The 20,153-nt window shown below is 38.8% G+C and overlaps 1 protein-coding gene across 2 annotated transcripts in view; it reads right to left on the reverse strand.

The window, feature by feature from the left end:
- Positions 1-7,850: 7,850 nt before the first annotated feature.
- Sf3a1 (splicing factor 3a subunit 1) overlaps positions 7,851-20,153 on the reverse strand; it is a 125,684-nt gene continuing 113,381 nt past the window's right edge. The window contains exons 10-11 of one of the 2 annotated variants that reach the window (XR_001847403.1): positions 13,690-14,585; positions 7,851-8,604 (exon numbers count right to left, since the gene is read on the reverse strand). Coding sequence is in view for 1 of the 2 variants with exons in the window: in XM_017614861.1 (XP_017470350.1) it covers positions 14,424-14,585 (162 nt within the window). In the remaining variant the exon portion in view is untranslated. Of the gene's footprint in view, positions 8,605-13,689; positions 14,586-20,153 lie in introns of those variants that run through there. The other variant, XM_017614861.1, reaches the window with a different exon arrangement.

Genomic DNA, 20,153 nt, shown 5'->3' on the forward strand with positions numbered 1-20,153 from the left:
TGCATTAAAAAGAACTTATAATAATAAAATAAACTTATTAATTTATGCGTCTGAATTATATATACATATGTTTGTCCCTTTTGAAGTGCAAAGAAGTGAAATTGGCTATAATAATACATTTCTAATACTACAAAACAAACAAAACAAAAGATATTCGTTTAAATTGACAACTCATACTTATAAAAGTTCAACTGAGATCAAATACGGAGACGCATATCAAAATCCGGATAAAGGAAATTATCAACATTTTACCATATTTTACGAAAATGAATAAAGTACTGGTCAAAATAATAGCACCGCAATATTTTAGCAGTTTTGACTATTTTTTGTTTCGTTTAGTGTTAACTAATTTTTTATAAAAATTCTACAAAACATAAAAAACTACAAAATCATTAAAATTTCAAGCTTTTTAATTCGAATTTCTCTAAAAATTTTATGTAAGCGGTTTTTTAGCTTATTAAATTTTACTATAACTCAGTGTAAGCTTATAGTTGCTAAAAATTCCAATAACTAAAATTTTTTTTTTGCCGACTGTATTGTGATTTTCTTTAAAAAAAAATTTATGAATTGTTAAGAGGTGTTAAAACAGAAGTTTCGCTAAAACCGACATCGATAGCTTTCAAAAACTATCGATAGTGGCGACAGTTTTCAACTATCGATATTACTATCGATAGTATCCCAGCTCTACTAAGCAATTGTGCGGCCAGATTGGGATTCAGCACCAAGAAACGATGTTTTTTATTCAGGTGGTAAAAAAATCAAAATTTGTACAAATAATAAGAAAAGAAAAAAAGAAATACTTAACTTACGCGAATAGAATTCAACAAGATGGGTTTGTAACTTCAGCTTTTTATCAATCATGGTTATATTTTAGTACAATTAAATTTGTAGATTCTTGTAAATTCAGTGCTGCCACAGCTTTAAATATTTCAGGTTTTACCTATCTCAGGAATTTTAGTTCAGAAAAAAAGCACTAAAAAAGGCACTAGGCACTACATAGTTTTTTTGGCTTTTAATTTTCAAAAAGCTCTAAATCTAGTGCTTTAAGCACGAAGTTGGCAACTATGACTTTTTTCCTGCAACTACTTCCATTTTTTTTTTTTAAAGTAAAGCGCAATGGAGACGATGAAATATATTTATTACCCGTCTCGATGTATGCTTGACAAAAACAAGCGTACTTGCCTTCTGATCATCGTGGTGAGCAAGTGAGCGGATAAGAAAAAAAAAAATTGTTTGTTGAATTGACGAGTTTAGGGTTGCCAGATTTTTTATGTACGAAATCAGTACATTTGACTTTTTCATGCTAAAAAAAATCAGTACTTTTCAGTACAATTTTTTATAAACCAAAATTATGAATGTAAGTAACAGATAATGCTTTAAAATGCCAGAGTACTTGTTTTTAACAATATTGTGGTATAAATGAAATATAGTTCATAAGAAATAAAAGTGTTATTCATTTTAACAGGAGTGTACTAGCGTGGCCGAAAATCCGTTTTTTTAGAATTTCGATTGGTAATAGCAAAAATATAGTTAATTATGCTCTAAAAACTATCTGTGTGAAATGTGAAAATTTTTGGTCAATATCCTAGGCTCGCCCAAGTCCACCAAAGATCAGGTACTAAAAAAATTTTTTTCTTAGCTAACTTCGATTCTCTACAAAAAAGGTCCATATACCAAATTATGTAGGACTAATACTTTCGAAGATTATTGCAATTTTAGTAAAAAATGTATTAATTAATTAATTTTTATTTTTTGAGCATATTGAACTTTGATGGACTTGGGCGAGCCTAGGATATTGACCAAAAAATTTCAAATTTCACACAAATTTTTCTTAAAGCATAATGAATCATATTTTTGCTATTACCAATCAAAATTCTAACAAAAATCGGATTTTCGGCGCACGCTAGTGGACACCTCATTGTACACAGAAGCCATAAATCATTTTATATTTATGACATATTTGAATAGCAATAATGAGATGGTTCAATCTTCAGTGTTTAAATAGTCAAAGAATTCTATACATTTCATTTTAAAATTACTTTTAATTTGAAGTTCACTTTAAAAAATTTTAATTAGAAGCCGGTTTCTCTATTTGCGTCAGGAAGCAAATTTTATCCTCTCGGTTGTTTCGTTTGAGTGTTGTATTGACAAAACGAGATTACATTTTTTTTTTTTCAAACTGTGGAAACGTACCACTATCTAAGGAATGCATCTATGTATATTTTCTCATGGCTTAAATTATTGTTTTCAACTTCGCAAAAACTCTGAAAAACTAATAATACGCTAAAAAGAATACCTAACTCTATGTCTTGTGTGCAAAGCTCTTTTACAACGCCAGTAAATTTTTGAAAAAAGAATTGCCGGTTATAGGCAAAAGCCATTCGAATATTAAAATTTGCAGTTATTAAACTGAAAAATATTTTCGAGATAATTAACAACGCTCGACAAAAAATGTTATTCTTATTTTTAAATAATTTAAGCTCCATCATATTATCGCAACTGGTACGTAACGACACGGCGATGTGCCCATAAAACGATTGATCTTTTTGTTGTATTATTTTCTTGGACATATCAAATATTATTTAAAACATGTCAACTATAATTAAATTATTTTCTTCTTACTTTTTACAGTGCAGTTTAAGCAAATTCCAACGTTATGTAAAAACCTTAAGAAAATCCTAATGTATTTTGTTTGAGTTGAAAATTCAGTACAAATCAGTACAAATTTTGAAAAATCAGGACATTCGCGTACTGATTGAAGAAATGAATAAAATCAGTACAAGAGTTGAAAAATCAGAACTGTACTGATAAAATCAGTACGTCTGACAACCGTAGACGAGTTTATTTGAACGTTTGCGTGCAAGACACGAGGCAACCTCACACATATGAAATGCTTGACGTATTTATTTAATAGCCTCCGTGGCGCTTACGGTTCTGTTTTTGTTTACAAATGCAACCCTGCCTATCGTTTGACACTTTTCATGAACTTGCAGGAAGAAACACTTCGGACTAAAACCTGCACCTTCTGACTGGGAGAGAGAGAGCAAGTTACTCTCACAAAAGTGGTTTGACCTACAGTTTTTTTGGCACCTGGAACGCTTTCCTGCAAAAAAAAACCTGCAAATCGTGAATATCGTGAACACCTGGAACGCAACTTATGTTTATTTGTTGCATTCCCTGAACTGCCCCTGTTACTATATGGCACTTCATTCTATGTAGTACTTTACAAATACCCAACGGGGCTGCTCCTACCCAAAGGAGCAGTACAAAAGCAAAGTAAAAAATAAATTTTTAAATTTCCAACAATGCTCAGAGATAAATATCATCTTAAGTAGTAACAAAAAATATTTTCTTTTAAAAAAAAGTTAATTTATGTGCAAACATGTATGTATGTATGTATGTATTTTCGTATATATACCACATAGAAAAGAAAAAAACAACATGTTTATAAGTACACTTAATAAAACCATTAAAAACGCCATTGTTTATTAAAACAAAAATATAATATAAAAATTTAAATTTGCATGCATCGCTTTTTAAATGCTTTAGTTGAAGCGCTCACCAAGGGCTTCTTTGGGCGCAGCAAGGGAGCGCTNGTATATTTATATGTGATCATAAGTGGGCGGTGCCACTCCCATTTTCCAAAATTTTNATTTAGGAAGGGAGCGCTTACTACTGAATATAGAGCGCTCCAATAGAACTAATTGAGCGCTTCTGGCCCCGTTGGGTATAAACGTATACTTCTACAATCACAAAAGTTTTCACAGGCTTTCTTTCTTTGATTTCGAATTGAAAACTCATTGCGATCGTATTGTACTAGCAGTATACATATATGTTTCTAAACCTAATCCGCTATACATATAACTCAAAAACATGGAATTTTTAGTTGTGTCGTTATTGCAGAGGACCGTCGATATATATTAGAGGGCTGCATGCATTCATTCAAACTTCTAGCCAAACAGTACAGTAGATTTGAATATTTTACTGCACATACAAAACACTCAGCGTTTGGAATTTTGTAAGTTATGAATATACATTTTGTTTATATTTTCTACCTTCAAATGGAATAATGGGAATGAATGAATAGAAAACATTCAAATCATCCAAACTCATTTCGGTAAAAGTTTTTTTCTACAAACAAGGAGCGCAGCAATACATACATATGTATGTTTGTACTAGAGGGCTGCATGAATGCATTCAAAACGGCTTATGAATTATTCATATACAAAACGAATGAATGATTTTGGCTTCAAATTTTTTTGAATTTGAGTGAATAGCTGTTCTGATATTTGTGTCGACATTACAATATTCAAACAAAGTGAAAATAAATTAAATTGAAATAAATGTCAATTTTTTGTATGAATATCCAAAAATATTTTTTCTATGCACATATGTGCAAACATACATATGTATGTTTGTATGTATTGCTGTGCTCCTTTTATATACGAAAAAACTTGTTTGTAGAGAAAACTTTTACCGAAATGAGTTTGAATGATTTGAATGTTTTCTATTCATTCATTCACATTCTTCCATTTGAAGGTAGAAAATATAAAACAAAATGTATATTCATAACTTACAAAATTCCAAACGCTGAGTGTTTTGTATGTGAAATAAAATATTCAAATCTACTGTACTCTGTTTGGCTAGAAGTTTGAATGAATTCATGCAGCCCTCTAGTTTGTACATATGTGCATAGAAAAAATATTTTTGGATATTCATATAAAAAATTGTCATTTATTTCAATTAAATTTATTTACACTTTGTTTGAATATTGTAATGCCGACACAAATATCGATCAGTTATTCACTCAAAATCAAAAAAATTTGAAGCCAAAATCATTCATTCGTTTTGTATATGAATAATTCATAAGCCGTTTTGAATGCATTCATGCAGCCCTCTGATATGTATGTCTATTTGTTGGTGTTCATGGGAATTCGGCACATTGTTTTCGTAAGTTGATAAATTAGCAAGTGCGGTAAAGGCAAATTTTTTTGGCTTTTACAAAGTTGAATTTTGTTGAATTTTGTTTTGTTTTGTTTTGTTAAATATCTATCTATCTATAATACATATATATTTTGAAAGCCTGTTTTGTGTTCGCAAAGCTCAAGAACGGCCGTTTTTTTTTTTAATTTCACACACTTGCCGCACACATCCCAAGGATGGTTAGGGTATAAACAAAATTAAAATAAACAAATATTTACCCATACCGGACCGGCATAATCTATGTGTACTCGTTCAAAAACTTTTCCGGGTGTTTTCCAACTGTGTACTGGCATTGTTCTTTTAGGGTCTGGTCTGGTGACTTTTGCACCACATTCTCGATGTTCTTATGCATTTTGTACCACCATACGTAGACACTGGCCAAACATTTCATTCTGACCACACCGAAATGAGCCGTGTGCAATTCGTCCAGTACTCTCTGTCGTAGATTATTTGGAATGTATACGCACACTGTGTGGCGGCCGCTTTGCTGCAGTGGTTAGCAGTACGCGCTACCACTCCGCAGGACCTGGGCTCAAGCCCGGTTCAAGCCAACAAAAAATAAATAAAAAACAAAAAAGTTTCACATAAAAATACAATCGCCGTTCGGAGCCGGCGTAAAATTGCAGGTCCCTCCCCTTTGTGTGACAACATCAAGGCGCGCGCCACAAACTGTGGGAGAAGCTCGGCCAAACACTAACATGTGTGTAAGCGCCAGTCTATTATATTATTATACGTACACTCCCCTCAGTATACAATCGTTATGTTAAGTAGATTCGTGTTGTTCGATACCAAATCGATCTTTTGTCTCGCACTTCCTGTCATCGTCCGCTTTCGTTTCAGGCTGAAGTTCCGCTACCGTTACCGGCAAATTTTCGAACAACTCTTCTTCAACCACGTAAACTACCTCCTGTTTGTATGTAGCTGCATTTGGGAACCGCGAAAGAGCATCTGCCTTCTCATTCTCCTTCGAACGCTTGCATTTGATTTTGTAGTAAAACTGTTCGTAGCTCGCGTAATGCTGCATACGAGTTGCTGAATTTATCGAAATGCCTCTGCCAGGTGCAAATATATGTAATATAGCCCGATTATATGAAACGAGCGTAAATTGTTTTCCATATAGGCATTGGTAAAACTTCCGTATTCCGAGCTGCGAATAGCGTTGTTGTACTTTGCTTAAAGTCCATGACGCGAACTGAATCAGTCTTTAAGTGTCATCTTCAAATATGTGGCTAAGGACCGCACCTACCACGTTTGGGCTAGCCTACACAGCTAACGTGATCGGCAACTTTGAATCGTAGTGGGAAATAATTACGTTTGATTGCATCAACATCGCAAAAAAATGTAGAAAAAAGGTCTCATCAAGGCGCACGCCAGAAATCGGAGAATAAGCTCGGCCAAACACTAACATATGTGTAAGCGCCAATCTATTATTATTAATCTATTGATTGGGTGAACTATGTCGCTTAGGAATGCAAGCGATGCATCCATGTTTTCATACCATCAATGTTTCGTCCAAAAATATTGATGTTAACATCGATGTTTCGCTGGACGATACATCGTCGATACATCGACTAGAAAAGTGAAAAACATCGACATCGTTTATTCACTCCGTTCCTATTATGCCGAACGACCAGTGGCAAGCGGGTGCTTATTTTTGGAAGCTGGTGCAACCATCATTCAGGATAGAAGCAGGCTTTTGGGGGCTAGATTATCAAAGCTTCTTTCCTGAACTCATTTTAAAATGTGTATTCATATTTAAATAAATAAGATTTACATATTTAAGATACATCATTGTTGTTTTTGGGGTAGCAAAAGAGAGCGCAGGGTGCGCCAGAGAATCTATTTTCCGTTGAAATGAAAAGACGGGGAATTTTAATTATGGTAACGAATTCAGGAATGTTTTTATTGACTTGAATCAACTTTCAAAACGATATTTAATAGCGATGTAGTTAAGAGAGTGACAAAGTTCGCCCGAGTGGTGTTCTATGGAAAACATGCAAACCGATGCGATGGGACTGCGACGGCGTGTAAAACGTTAATAATTTTAGCAATTTGTTTGCAGGAACAAGTCACACCGTGGCCCCGCTTACAATTACAACATGAAACCCATTTCACATGACTAATTCACATGGTTTACAGTAAGTGGCGCTGCCAGCAGCACGCGAATTATAGAAAAAACATTAATTGAATAATTTACAAAGTTCCTACTCGAATTCGATTAAGTTGGGACTCATGTCCGCAACATGCCGGTCCGCCTGCTCCGGTGCCAGGTTGAACAACTCTTGCAACTTCTCGAGGGTCAGCACCGCCCGGTTGAATAAATCTCAGATGCGCCGTTGGGCCGCAGTATTGCCGCTGTGAGCTTGCTTTGCGGCTAGTTTAATCACACGGCTGGCTAGAGTCGATCGTCCACGGCGAACTTGTGCATGCGAGTCAGTACGGCGAGTGCTTTCCGGAGGCGATGATGTTGGACGATGCAGCATTGTGTGATGCGCCCTCCCGCACCTGTGACAGCTGTCGGCTGAGCTGCAGGAACCGGTTGAATGCGACGTCGCCAAGCAATTGACGCAGTACTTATGTAAGATAGAAAATTTGTTCCTTTGTTAAATAAAATAAATCCTTTTACATTCTAGCAGTTTATTATGACTGACCCAGGTCTGCGCAGGTGAGTACCAAAGACAATACTAATTACTGAATACAAAAAGTTATTATTACTAAGCTACTCTCAAGCTATCAAAACGCTGTCGCTGCCGAAGCAGCCGTTGAATAGCAGTTGTGGTGTCTTGTAACAGCAAGCGTGAGAACACAGAAGCGCTGACTAAGGGCACTGGCAACTTTTGAATGTAACTTTAAACTTGCTTACATTCTTTCGACTGTCTGCGCTATTTGTTGTGACGATCCTGCTGAGTCAGGCCACGCGCAAAAATTTCAGGTAATGGCAAACCTGACTGTGCTTCCCGTGATAACTCTTCCCCTCCTAAGCGAGGGACGTCCTCGGACCTTCTAGTTGACGCTTGCGTGATGTTTTCTACTACTCTTACTATTGGAGCTTGTATATTTTGCTTTCTAGGGAAAGTAATCATGAGAAGCAGCACGCCGATGATGGCCAGTATGATTAGTGATGTTGCTGTCAATCCTGTCTTATAACCATCATTTAGTTGCTCCATCAGCTGGCGGTTTTCTAGTGCCCGATGTCGCAAGTAAGGTAGGCTCATTATGTCATCGTGTCCGGTTATGTTTATCTGAGTGGGATCTCTGCTACTTTTATCTGAAGGGCATTTCGATTGACAAAGGTCGTTTCATTCACGCTAGCCTTGTCTAAAAACGTCACCAGGTAAGTACCCCTTTTCAGCGATATAGTTTCATTATTAGATATTACTGTGGCGGTGCGATCGTTTATAACGACCATGCCATTATCAACCTCTTGAACAGGATCTAGTTCGCCAAATGTGGTTGTGCAATTTGCTGTGGTGCTGGCTATTAATTGTTGAGCGCAAGTCGAGATGTTCGATTTTCTGCAAAATTTCATAGCTGTTCCTGCACAGTCGTCTAAGGAATATATGTCTTTACCACAAACTGCTACAGCGTAGTTTCGTTGTGATAGCATTTTGTTGTTGTGCGCTATAGGTAAAATAATTTTTCTTTTACAAATAATCTTAGGTCCAGGATACTTAACTAAGAAATGAAGGAGGTTATTGTCATGGTAAACTTAAAACCTAGAAACTAACAGTAAATCAGTTACAGTTAAATTGTGGAGAGACTCGGTCTTCAGGCTTGAATCAATTTCAGCGTTATCAAAAATAATTGGATTTAGTAAACCTAGTTGTGCTAGAGCGATTGATATCATAATATTATCTAGGTCTGTAATCACAGCCCTATTTCTGGCCGAAAGAATTTCATAAAGGTTCCCGGTATCTATTTGTTCCCGTTTTTCTGCCTTTAAAATTTCATTTACCGTATTAGTTAAATCGGTAACTTGTTCCTGAAATTTTGAGTTTATTTCTACCTGCTGATTGTTATTTTCCCTAACTTTATCAAGTTCTATCGCCACCTTTTGAAAGTCGTCGAAGTCCGGCGTGCCTGCTACGACCTTGAGAGCAGTTCCCAAGAAGTTCAGGCTACGTTGGTGTCTTGTTGGTCCAATTACTGTTCGGAGAAGCTTTTCGATTCGTTCCAAGTCCGCCATCATCAGTTTCGTCATGTGACTATGTGGGTACACTCGTAGTGCAGAGCGGGTGTCAATGGTCAATTCTGCGTAGGCCGACAGGATTGTCGTATGTCTAATGTAACCATATGAGTTCCCTAAAACTACATCGCCGTCTGCAATCGGTAAGTAGTCTGAGTGTGAGTAGTCCACAATTTTGCCGTCTGTCGAAGGCGAGGTCATGAAAAGCTTAAGGGTCAGAGTGCTAAAGAAAGGAAAATAAAAAGGGAGAAAAAGGAAAAAGAGAAAGAAAGACAGATGTAAAGGAAAATATATTTAGGACTTACAGTTAAAAATTGTTCTCTTGCTTTAGCTAACGAAGATTATCCTTGTGAACTATCCTACCGCTAATCCTGACCGTGGAACCCAGGTCCTCCTGAACTATGCCTTCTACATGCAAGGGAGTGAGGTTATTTCCTAGACGTTTATTTGACTTAATATGCACCATTTCTTCCACCGCAAATGTTCTTGCTATTCTGTTTTTGTTATGGGTTTTTAGTGTTGCTTCCTGCGCTTTTTCTACTTTTTTCTTGGCTCCGGTCCCACCTACCCACGAATGGAAGATATCTTAAGGTTTCTCGCCTGTTACAGTATATTCAATTGTGGCAAGTAAAATTAGGTCCGTAGTGTCCTCAATTCCTTTTTCCAGTTTCAGACACCTAGCAATTTCTTCTATGGTGCTGTGAAATCTCTCAACCTACCCATTAGAAGTACTATGCAGGGGCGGAGAATTTACGATTTCGATGTTAAAGAGATCTCTGACACAAGATTTTATTGTATTTGAATTAAGCGATTTTTCATTATCGCAGAAAATAGTTCTAGTTCCTGTGAACAGGTTGACCATTTGCAAAACGCGTGGTTTAATATCGATTATGGTTCGTGAGGGAATGGGTTGCACTACCGCAAATTTTGACAGCTTGCCCACGCAAGTAAGGAAGTAGGTAGCATTGGTCGAAAAAATTTCGACATGAAGGATTTCCCCGGGAAATATGGGAACAGGTGTTTTTCCTATGGGATGCTTCACTGGGTGCCTAACGTATTTAGCCTTTACACAGATTTTACAATTTGCTGCTACTTCCCTAGCTTTTTTCTCCATTCTTGGAAAAAAATAGTCATGCAGTATTTGCTTGACATTTTCCTGGGAAGCACGATGAGCTCTATTATGCCCTGTGCAATTATTTCCATTAGTTCGTTAGGATCAAAAATGTCTGTAACAAATTTATTTATGTGGCGGAATGTGGTGTTTGGGAACGTGTTTACCAGCCAATGCTGAATCTGTGCTAGCAAAGGTAGCTCGCAATGAATACCATTGACTACGTCAGATTTTACTACTTCTAGTAGCATTTTGAACAAAGTTTCGCTATCAGGAAATGTAAGAAAGTGACGTAATTTGTTTCCGAAAATGACAAATGTTCTCTTGAACGGGTGTTGGCGTGATTCCAAAATTAATTGATTCCTATAGACGTTTACTGGTTTAGAGACTGTTTCCACCGTATAGGTGAGCGATTGCTCGCTGTGAATAGTGGCGGCATCTGATTCATGTTCAGGGCCTAAGGAATTTATAAATTGGCGTGATAAAGCATCGGCTACTAAATTGTCTTTCCCTGGCTTATAGTGAAGTTTTGCATTATATGCTTCGATAAAAGCCTTCCACCTTTTTATTTTTGGGTTTGGGTTGCGATCAGGTACCGCAAAGGTTAGGGGTTGATGATCGGTATAAATGTTCAACTCCCTAACACCATACAAATAATGTGTAAGCGTTTTAAGAGCCTATACAATGGCCAAGAGTCCCGATCATTCGTGGCAGAATGCTCCTCTTTTTTATCGAGTGTCCTTGAAATCATCGTAATAGGTCTCCCTTCCTGAGAGAGAACCGCGCCAAGGGCGTGTGAAGAAACGTCAGTAGTTAGGTCGAAAGTCTGGATAGGCTAGCATGACATCTTCTGACGCAAGTATATTCCTTAATTTAATAAATGCGTTAGTTTGGTCTTTGTCGAATAAAATTTTAATTTTCTTTGATTGAGAGGCAGATACCTTTCCAAATTCGCCTCTTAGGATATTGGTTGGAGGTTTTGCAATTTTTGCATAGTCGCGGATGAAGCATATATAGTAACCTGTCATTCCTAAAAAAGACCGAACGTCCCTTAATGTTGTTGGTTGCGGGAAATTTTGAATTGCTTCGATTTTTTGAGGGCTGGTTTTTATTCCTCCTTTCGAAATTTGAAAGCCAAGGTACTCGAGTTCTGTCTTGAAAAATTTAGCTTTTTCTACTGAGACCCTCATGTTTGTTTCAAGCAAGCATTTCAGAACAACCTCTCCATGTTTCAAATGGGCTTCCTTGTCTTGTGAGAAAATTATTACATCGTCAATTTAAACAAAACAGTATCTGCCAATATGTTCCCTAAGGACGTCGTAAATCGCCCTCTGAAAAATACCCGGAGCATTCTTCAGACCAAAGGGAAGACGGCAGAATTCGTACTTGCCATTACACACTGAAAACTCCAGGGCTGTAAAAAGTTGGGCCTTGCCCAAGTTTGATAGTATTACCCCTACATTTGGGATGGGGTATGAGTCCTCTATTGTTTTTCCGTTCAGTTTACGGAAGTCAATTACTAATCTTTTCTTTTTTATCCCGTTTTCATCGAGGCCTTTTTTGTCCACTACCCAAATGGGATTGTTATAGGGTGATCGTGAACGTCGTATAGTGCCATTTTGCAGGAGGTCTCTTATTTCACCACCATTTGAATTTTTTCCTTACCAGAGTCGTATTCTATAATGTCTTTTTTTAAATTGATATTCGCGTGAACCTTATTAAGTAGGTCTAGGCCTACGATCCCATCAAACAGAGTTAGATCTGGCAAAATGAAGAACTCTGTTACAACTCCAAATAAGTGCACCTTGCATTTGTTTATAATATTTGTGAATCCATGTATGAATTTCACTGTAAATTTTTTATCGACAGGCTTAACCCCCTTTAGGCCCTCTAGAGGTCAGATGTAATTCTTGGAGGCTCCCGTGTCGACAAGAAATCCAGGGCAGGAGAGATCTTCCCCTAAAAAATTCACTTCCTCTGCTTCTAGGTCCTCAACAATTGGCTCAGACAAATCTTCATATGACTCTGAGCAAGACTCTTTATCGTGAGTTTGGCTCAAATGATTCACTCTTTGGAGTTTGGGTCACGTACGTCGGTCGGAGGACGCCTGGCGCTTCTGAAATTGTTCATTTCCTGCAGAATTTGTAATTTGCCGTAGGCGAGATGACGAGGGCTCTACATCCATCGGTTGCTGCTGAGGCTGTGAGGCCCGATTTTCCCCCTACCGATGCTGACTAGAATTTGTTTGGCGATTACTCCTATATTGCGTCACGAAATGAGGATTTTTTTGGTTATCAGGGTTTGCCCTATTGTACGTGTTCTGACTATTGTTGTCCCTGTTACCCCTTTGGCTGTTTTCTGATTTTTTTGTGACGTCGGTCCACCTATTTGGGAAACTGGCCGCGAAAATATACCATACGTGATTTGCATCGACCTCCTGAGCGAGTGCCAACGCGGACGGCAGATCAGTAGCCTCCTGAGCCCAGAAATAAACACCCTAAGAGCATTTTCCCGATATTTTTTATTAATTGCATCTGCAATGTTCGCTTCGTGGGACATTTTTGTTTTATTGGCAAGTAAGGACAGTTTTTCTCGACCTCGTCGCAAAATTCCAGGACACTGGAAGAGCCCTGCCTTAATGTGGATAACTCTTGCTCCACTAAATATATCGGTCGCTTATCGGAGTACGTGAAGTCCAGACGCGCTATAATGGCGTCAAAATTTAGGACTCTGCTAAACGATGACAAGAGCGCATCGGCAGTACCGCGGATTTTTTTCCGTATAATGATAACGGCTTGATAGTGCCATGAGCTACCATCGAAGCCTTTGAAAATTTTGTATGCGTTATGTGCCGCCTCACGCCAGGACACATAATAGTCGGGTTGTCCTGAAAATTCGGGCAATGTTTTTAACACGTCCAGCGATTCCTCGCAGGTTCGGCCTGATATAATCCTAATTTTTTCATATTTCGTTACTATTGGCTTTTGAGATAAATACACTATTTGGTCTTGCATGACCTTAAGTTTATCCTCAAACTCTCGTCTCTGCATTCCTAACGCGGCGAAGACGGCCGTGTTTACTACTTTCTTGAGCTGTGCTTCGTTCATTTTAATTTCCATTTGTTCTGTTAGGTCAATACTTTCGAAGTTAGAAATTAGGTCAGTTAGGTCTACCGTCGGGCCGTTCATATACCGGGCAACAAATAAATAATTTTTATCAATTTAAATATCCACTAAAAAATTTGCTCGTTTTTATTCAAAAATTTTACTTCGAAAATTTTGTCCTAAATATTCATTTAAAAAGCACTTGCCTTACTTTAAATATTCACTCAGAAAATCAATTTGTTGTAATTTAAATATTCACTTAAAAATTTATTAATTCAAACAGAAAACTGAGTCTCCCAACTTACATTAATTTCATGGTTTTTCGTTTTTTCTGGTAGCTGCAATTTCCGGTCTGCAATATTTAATTAGCTATTCTCCTTCTGCTCTCAGTTGACAGTTGACGTCACTTCGTCTTCTCGTGATTTACTGTAGTTGCACTAGCCCTTCGTTTGGGCTTTGGGTATTGCCGCTGTGAGCTTGCTTTGCGGCTAGTTTAATCACACGGCTGGCTAGAGTCGATCGTCCATGGCGAACTTGTGCATGCGAGTCAGTACGGCGAGTGCTTTCCGGAGGCGATGATGTTGGACGATGCAGCATTGTGTGATGGGCCTTCCCGCACCTGTGACAGCTGTCGGCTGAGCTACAGGAACCGGCTGAATGCGACGTCGCCTAGCAATTGACGCAATGCTTATGTACGATAGAAAATTTGTTCCTTTGTTACATAAAATAAATCCTTTTATATTTTAACAGTTTATTATGACCGACCCAGGTCTGCGCCAGTGACCAAAGACAATACTAATTACTGAACACAAAAAGTTATTATTACTAAGCTACTCTCAAGCTATCAAAACGCTGTCGCTGCCGACGCAGCCGTTGAATAGCAGTTGTGGTGTCTTGTAACAGCAAGCGTGAGAACACAGAAGCGCTGACTAAGGGCACTGGCAACTTTTGAATGTAACTTTAAACTTGCTTACTTTCTTTCGACTGTCTGCGCTACTTGTTGTGCCGATCCTGCTGAGTCAGGCCACGCGCAACAATTTCAGGTAATGGAAAACCTGACTGTGCTTCCCGTGATAACTTGTATACGCGCAGACTCGTACCGCTCATCAGGTCTCATTGCTTGAAATACGCGGCAAAAACGCAACGGATGATGGCGGCAGCAGAGGCGGCACTGGCTGAGCTCCATCGTATTCATGGACATCTGTGGAAAGAAGAAAACATCGAAGACGGAATTAGTTCCGTCAGCTATTGGGAGGTGTAGGTGTGGGGTAGTAGTGTTTAATGAGGCATGAAGTATGTAAAGAGAGTTACTACAGAGGGGGCAGTAAACACAACTTTGCAATATTTAGAGTAATTGTTGTTGTAAATATCAACTATGCGAACATTGTGTTCATGACCGGGGTGAAGTTTCACAACGCGCCCTAGTCTCCACTCGTTTGGAGGAAGAAGGTCCTCTTTGGCGACAACGAGGTCTCCCTCCTGAAGGTTGGGTTCTTGGCGCTTCCACTTGTGCCTTTTATGGAGTTCCTTAAAATATTAATTTTTTCAGCGCGTGCTAAATTGCTGATGAATAACCTTAAATTTTTGCCATTTGTTTACTAAAGAGAGATGGTCAGGGCGGGGTTCGGGCAGAGAGAGAAGTGGGGCACCACGCAAGAAGTGTCTTGGCGTCAAAGCGAACAGATCAGTAGGATCCTGAGACATGGGGGAAAACGGCCTTGAGTATAGCACCGCTTCAATCCGAATGAGGAGAGTGGTAACTTCTTCAAAGGTAAATTTGTTGTTCCCTGCTACCTTCACAGTTTGCAGAGGGGCTATTACTTTTTGCTGCGAGCAGATTTGACGAGAAGGAGTCTTCGTCATGTTGCACTCGCAGATAGACGCAAGCACAATATGCCTTTCCGGAGGCGTCTGAGAACGCATGTACTTGTACCCATTGTTTAGGCGAGAATTGCACCAAGCGGGGAATACTAATTTTATTAATGGCGCGGAGATTGTCGCGCAGAGTGTTCCATTTGTGGAAAGCGCCGGATTGCACATGCTCGTCCCATTCGGCTCCTTCCAACCACAATGTCTGAAGGAGCATTTTAGCGGAAATCATTATTGGCGTTAGCCATCCTGCTGGGTCAAACAGTTTCGCTACCGCCGATAATATTTGTCGTTTTGCCCTTGAGTTAGCAGCGGGTACAGGGTCGTATGTGTAGGAGAAGGAGTCCGTTAGTGCGTTCCACTTTATGCCTAGAGTTTTTGTAGAGCTAGTGTCTTGAAACTGGAGAATTCCTACATCAAAGGCCTCGGTTTCTGGGACTGATTCCAGGATTTTTGGGTGATTTGAGGTGATTATTCGTAGTGGGAAGCCTGCAGATTTTAGGGCGTCTTTCATTTGGGGAAAAAGTTTATAGTGGAAGTGGACTGTATATTATGCCCGCCTGAGAGAATATCGTCCACGTATGTTTCACGCAGGAGAATATTGTTGGCGAGCGGCAATTCGTCTTAACAATCCTGCTCTAACTGATAAAGCGTACGGATTGCAAGATAGGGAGCGCAATTGACGCCGAAGATGACAGTTTTCAGCCTAAAATTCTCTAAGGGCTTATTTATGGACCTACGAAAGAAGATTTTTTGGAAGTCCGGATCTTCCTTGTCATTAAAAACGGACTTGTATAGAGGCGCAATCGGAGAATGATGAGCATCAAGTAGTTTTGAAGGGAAGAATTCTGGAGGCATTAAAGACTTCGCGTACCTTTGTTGTTTTGCTGTCTGGTTTTACGACAGCGTGGTGCGGTAAATAAAAGGAGAAGTATTTACCGTCTTTGATGACTTCTTCTAGAACTTCTGAGTACATTTCGCAGAGGTCAGGTTTTTTCTCCAGAGTCCTTTCGATGCTAATGTACTGCTGCTGCGCTGCTTGTCGAGAGTGACCTAGAGCCATGGTGTCTGGGAATTCGGATTTTATGGGTAGGTTCACCATATATCGTCCATCTGCCTTCCGGGTTGTTGTGCGTTGATACAGATCCTCGCAGAACTGCTCTTCACTTGAACGGGGTTCAACGGGTCCTCCTGTTCCCAAAACTTCGTCAGCAGGGCGTCAATTGATTCATCATGGGGTTCCGTTACCTGGGTGGTAAAGGTTGAAATCCTTTCCTGGGTTGGGTCACTCAGAATCGACCCAAGTATCGTGTTCTGCGCTATGAGACTACCGCTTATGCTTTGTTGTAGCCCTTGTAAGAGAATTCGAGCGATTAGATCACTGCCGATTACCATATCTATTTTGTTCGGGGTGAAACAGTTTCGCACCACCATTCCACCCATTCCAGAAATTTCTAACCATGCATCTGTCATAGGCAGGCGCAAGAGTTTTTGTATCCGGGATGATACGAACGTTTTTTGTGAACCCTGATCCACCAGAACGCAAATATTGTGATATTCGCCATCACAGTAGATAGGTACTATCGCCATTGGGAGGAGACACTTTATTTACGTCGTTTTTCTCTGGGGGTGGGTGCGTTACATATTTTGAGAAAGTGGGCGCTTCAGTATCCGTATTAGTCTGAGTCGATAGCTGACTCGTTGTTCGGTTGAGGGGTCTGGGTCTTTTGCGGGAAGTGTAAAAGAGAGTCATGTCTTCATTGACAGTATACACAAGTGAAACTACTTGTACACTCACTCTTTAAATGGGAGTAATTGTTCTCTTTTACGAATCTTAAACGGTCAGATACGGATAGTGCTTTAAATTTCACACATGTCTTCATGGGGTGCCTCGAGTTGCAGAGTTTGCATGAAATCGGCTGATTTAGATCGACATGGAAATTTTGAGTTCTATTTTTATTTATAAATGTGAACCTGTGAGTCCCCGTTCTTGGGGTGAAATTAGGGTGGGGATATATGTTAAGTCTTTCTACTATGTTAAGTCTTTCTACTACTAGGGTGGAGAGGCAATTGTTGATGGTGGATGGAATTTTCTGGATTTGCTCACCATTTTCTCTATATACATATGGGGGATATTAAATAGAGCTGCGGTTTTCGTACCGTGACTTTAAGGCGTCCCAAGCTAGTTCAAAATTATCGTATTTTTTGATTATTTGTCCTGCCTGACTTCTGGTTTTTTGCCTTAAATGGTACAGTTGGCTGCGCTGGGGTTAGTTTGTAGTAATTTTTGTAGACTGCCGTGAACACATCTCTGAACGCCGACCAGTCTTCGTACCCACCGTGGAAAATTTCTGTGTCGCACGGTGGTAGCTTGAGGAATACTTCTTGGGAGTTCGAATTTGTGGTGCGAATGGTGTTTATTTGTGATTGGGAATTTGCCCCGAGAAGCTGTAAGCCGTCTATAATTTGCGTCATACAGTTCTCGTAACTTTCTGAGCATTTATTATATTTTTGCTTTATGGATCCGCTAAATTCCGTGAAGCACTCAGAGCGGGATACTGCTCTATATGTAGGGATGCAAACGATGCATCGATGGTTCTGAAACATCGATAACATCGTCCAAAAAACCGATGTTTACCGATATTTGAAAATTACTCAACAACGTAAAATTGACGATATATCGATGTCAATTTTAACGATGTTTTAAACATCGACTTAAGTTTCGGTTCAAAATTGCCATTGCGTTCACACCTTTATGTTATATTCTTTAGGCTCTGTCACACGGTCAGTATTTATTGACATGATCCAAGTATCGCGATATTTATTGACGGTTTAGTATGCCGTATTGATGGATCGTGATCCATATCGCAAAATTTCTAAAAATTTTGAAATCTGGATCGCGGATCGCAATACCGCCAATAAATATTGAACGTGTAGCACTTTCAAAACGCAATCAATACATTTCTTCAGTACATCTTTTACTCTCATAATGTAAACATCGGCTCAGCCTTCACTATCGGGGCTTAAAATCTTTCAAAACAAATTGAACAAATCTTAAAATAATTGTGGAATGCATTATCTGTACATTATACGTACAAAATAGAAATATTTTCTTGCGTCATAATAAGCGTTCAGCAAAAAAATTATGCAAATACTGACGCGATAAATATTGATCTACATGATACACATTCGTGCGCGATCCATCAATCCATCAATATGGATCGCGATCCAAATAGCGTGATAGTACTGACTGTGGGACAGAGCCCTTTGGGTAAGCGTATTACGGGTGATATCAGCCCTGCACTTAATAAAAGCAATTGGCAACGTTGAACATAGGTGATTTCCATGACGTAGTTACAGTATTTCAATACGACTTAAGGTGAGTGTAAATATTATCTTCGCGTAAACAGCAAATCTAATTAAATTCAAAAAACGACCCATTCAAATTTTAACAGTGTAGCAGTTTAGATGGACAATAGGATTTTATTGAAATTTTAACAAGCATAAAGTCAGTTCCAGGTATTTCAGGATTTGCATGTTTTACAGGTAAAGCGGTTTTCGCCATTAATAAACCTTATGGAAGGTGGCGTACGTTAACAGCTTCGTACCTGTAACATACTTATTAAAAAATAGAAACATCGGAAAATATCGATGTATCGATAGTTTTAGGACGATTTTTTTCGGCATCGATGTTAGTGTTTTCGATACATCGAAATAATAATGTATCGATGTTGGCTCTGAAAATTTGCATCCCTATCAATATGAGCTTATGAGGTCGTCCTACAGCCTGTGAAGTTGCTGTAATTTGACATTTAAGAGCGTTTGAGTGTGCTCGCTTATAAGGGTACTAGACCATTTCGAATTAAAATATTCAAGCCTGTTGCTTTCAAAAATGAAGCCTTGAAGGCTTGAGTCAGAGTTCGAGGTGGATTTCTTGTCCATTGTGTGGGGCATAAACCTTGGAGCTTAGGTTAATTAACCAACATTATTCTGATATAACTGGGAAAGCGAAATTTAAATAATGCCGAGCAGCTAAAATTAGCCTTGAGCCGAATTTATTTGGATTTAAAAGTAAGTTATTTGTTTTAACTTTCAGGGTATAACGTAGTTTGTGCCACTGTAGCGCAATTATTTTTTGTTCCACCGTACCGTCTTAGCGCGTCCAAGTACAGTAACAGTGCTTTATTATGTACGGCGCGAGTGCAAACTAGGGGCGGACCTTATGTATATGTGTATACACGTAGATGTTTATATGTATTTCGGCGACTTTTTATATGTACGTATCTACGAGTGAGTAACAGAATTGAGTTTGAACTGCGACTAGCGGCTGAGAAAAAGGCGAATTGAAAAGAATAAACGCGTAAATATCTGTATGTATGTAAATAAAACTGACGCCAACCGGAGTAATATTAGTGTGGATCGCTTGATGCTAGAAAAAAAAAATAGAGCAAATTTTGGGTAACAGACGAGAGTTTTTTATATATGTTGTATTATACTGTGCGCGAATATACGTATTTAATAAATAAGGGGTCTGTGTGAGATTCAATGTATGTATGAGTGCATATACGTATTTTTTTCTAAGCCGCACCCTAAACTTTGCTTCTTCCTTTTTTGGAAGCTGTATTGCCTTAGCGCGTCTAAGTGCAATACTGTATGTATATATTGTCAAACGAATAGCCGATCGTTAGGATGGTATTTGATCCACAAATATAAATTGGTTTATTGAGTAAAAGAATAAAGTAATATTTCAATAAAAATTTAGACTGTAGGCTAAAGGTTGGCTAGTTTTTCCGTTCGCGTTATCTCGTAGACTCTCGCTGTTCGACTGCTCTCTTCTTCTTCTCGTTGTCGCTGTTGTACATAGGGTTGCCAAGCGTGACAGCTCGGCTTATCCTGCAAG

This window comes from Rhagoletis zephyria, unplaced genomic scaffold (assembly GCF_001687245.7).
Source record: "Rhagoletis zephyria isolate East Lansing unplaced genomic scaffold, Rhagoletis_zephyria_1.1 Rzeph_scaffold_00913, whole genome shotgun sequence".
NCBI lineage: Eukaryota > Metazoa > Arthropoda > Insecta > Diptera > Tephritidae > Rhagoletis > Rhagoletis zephyria.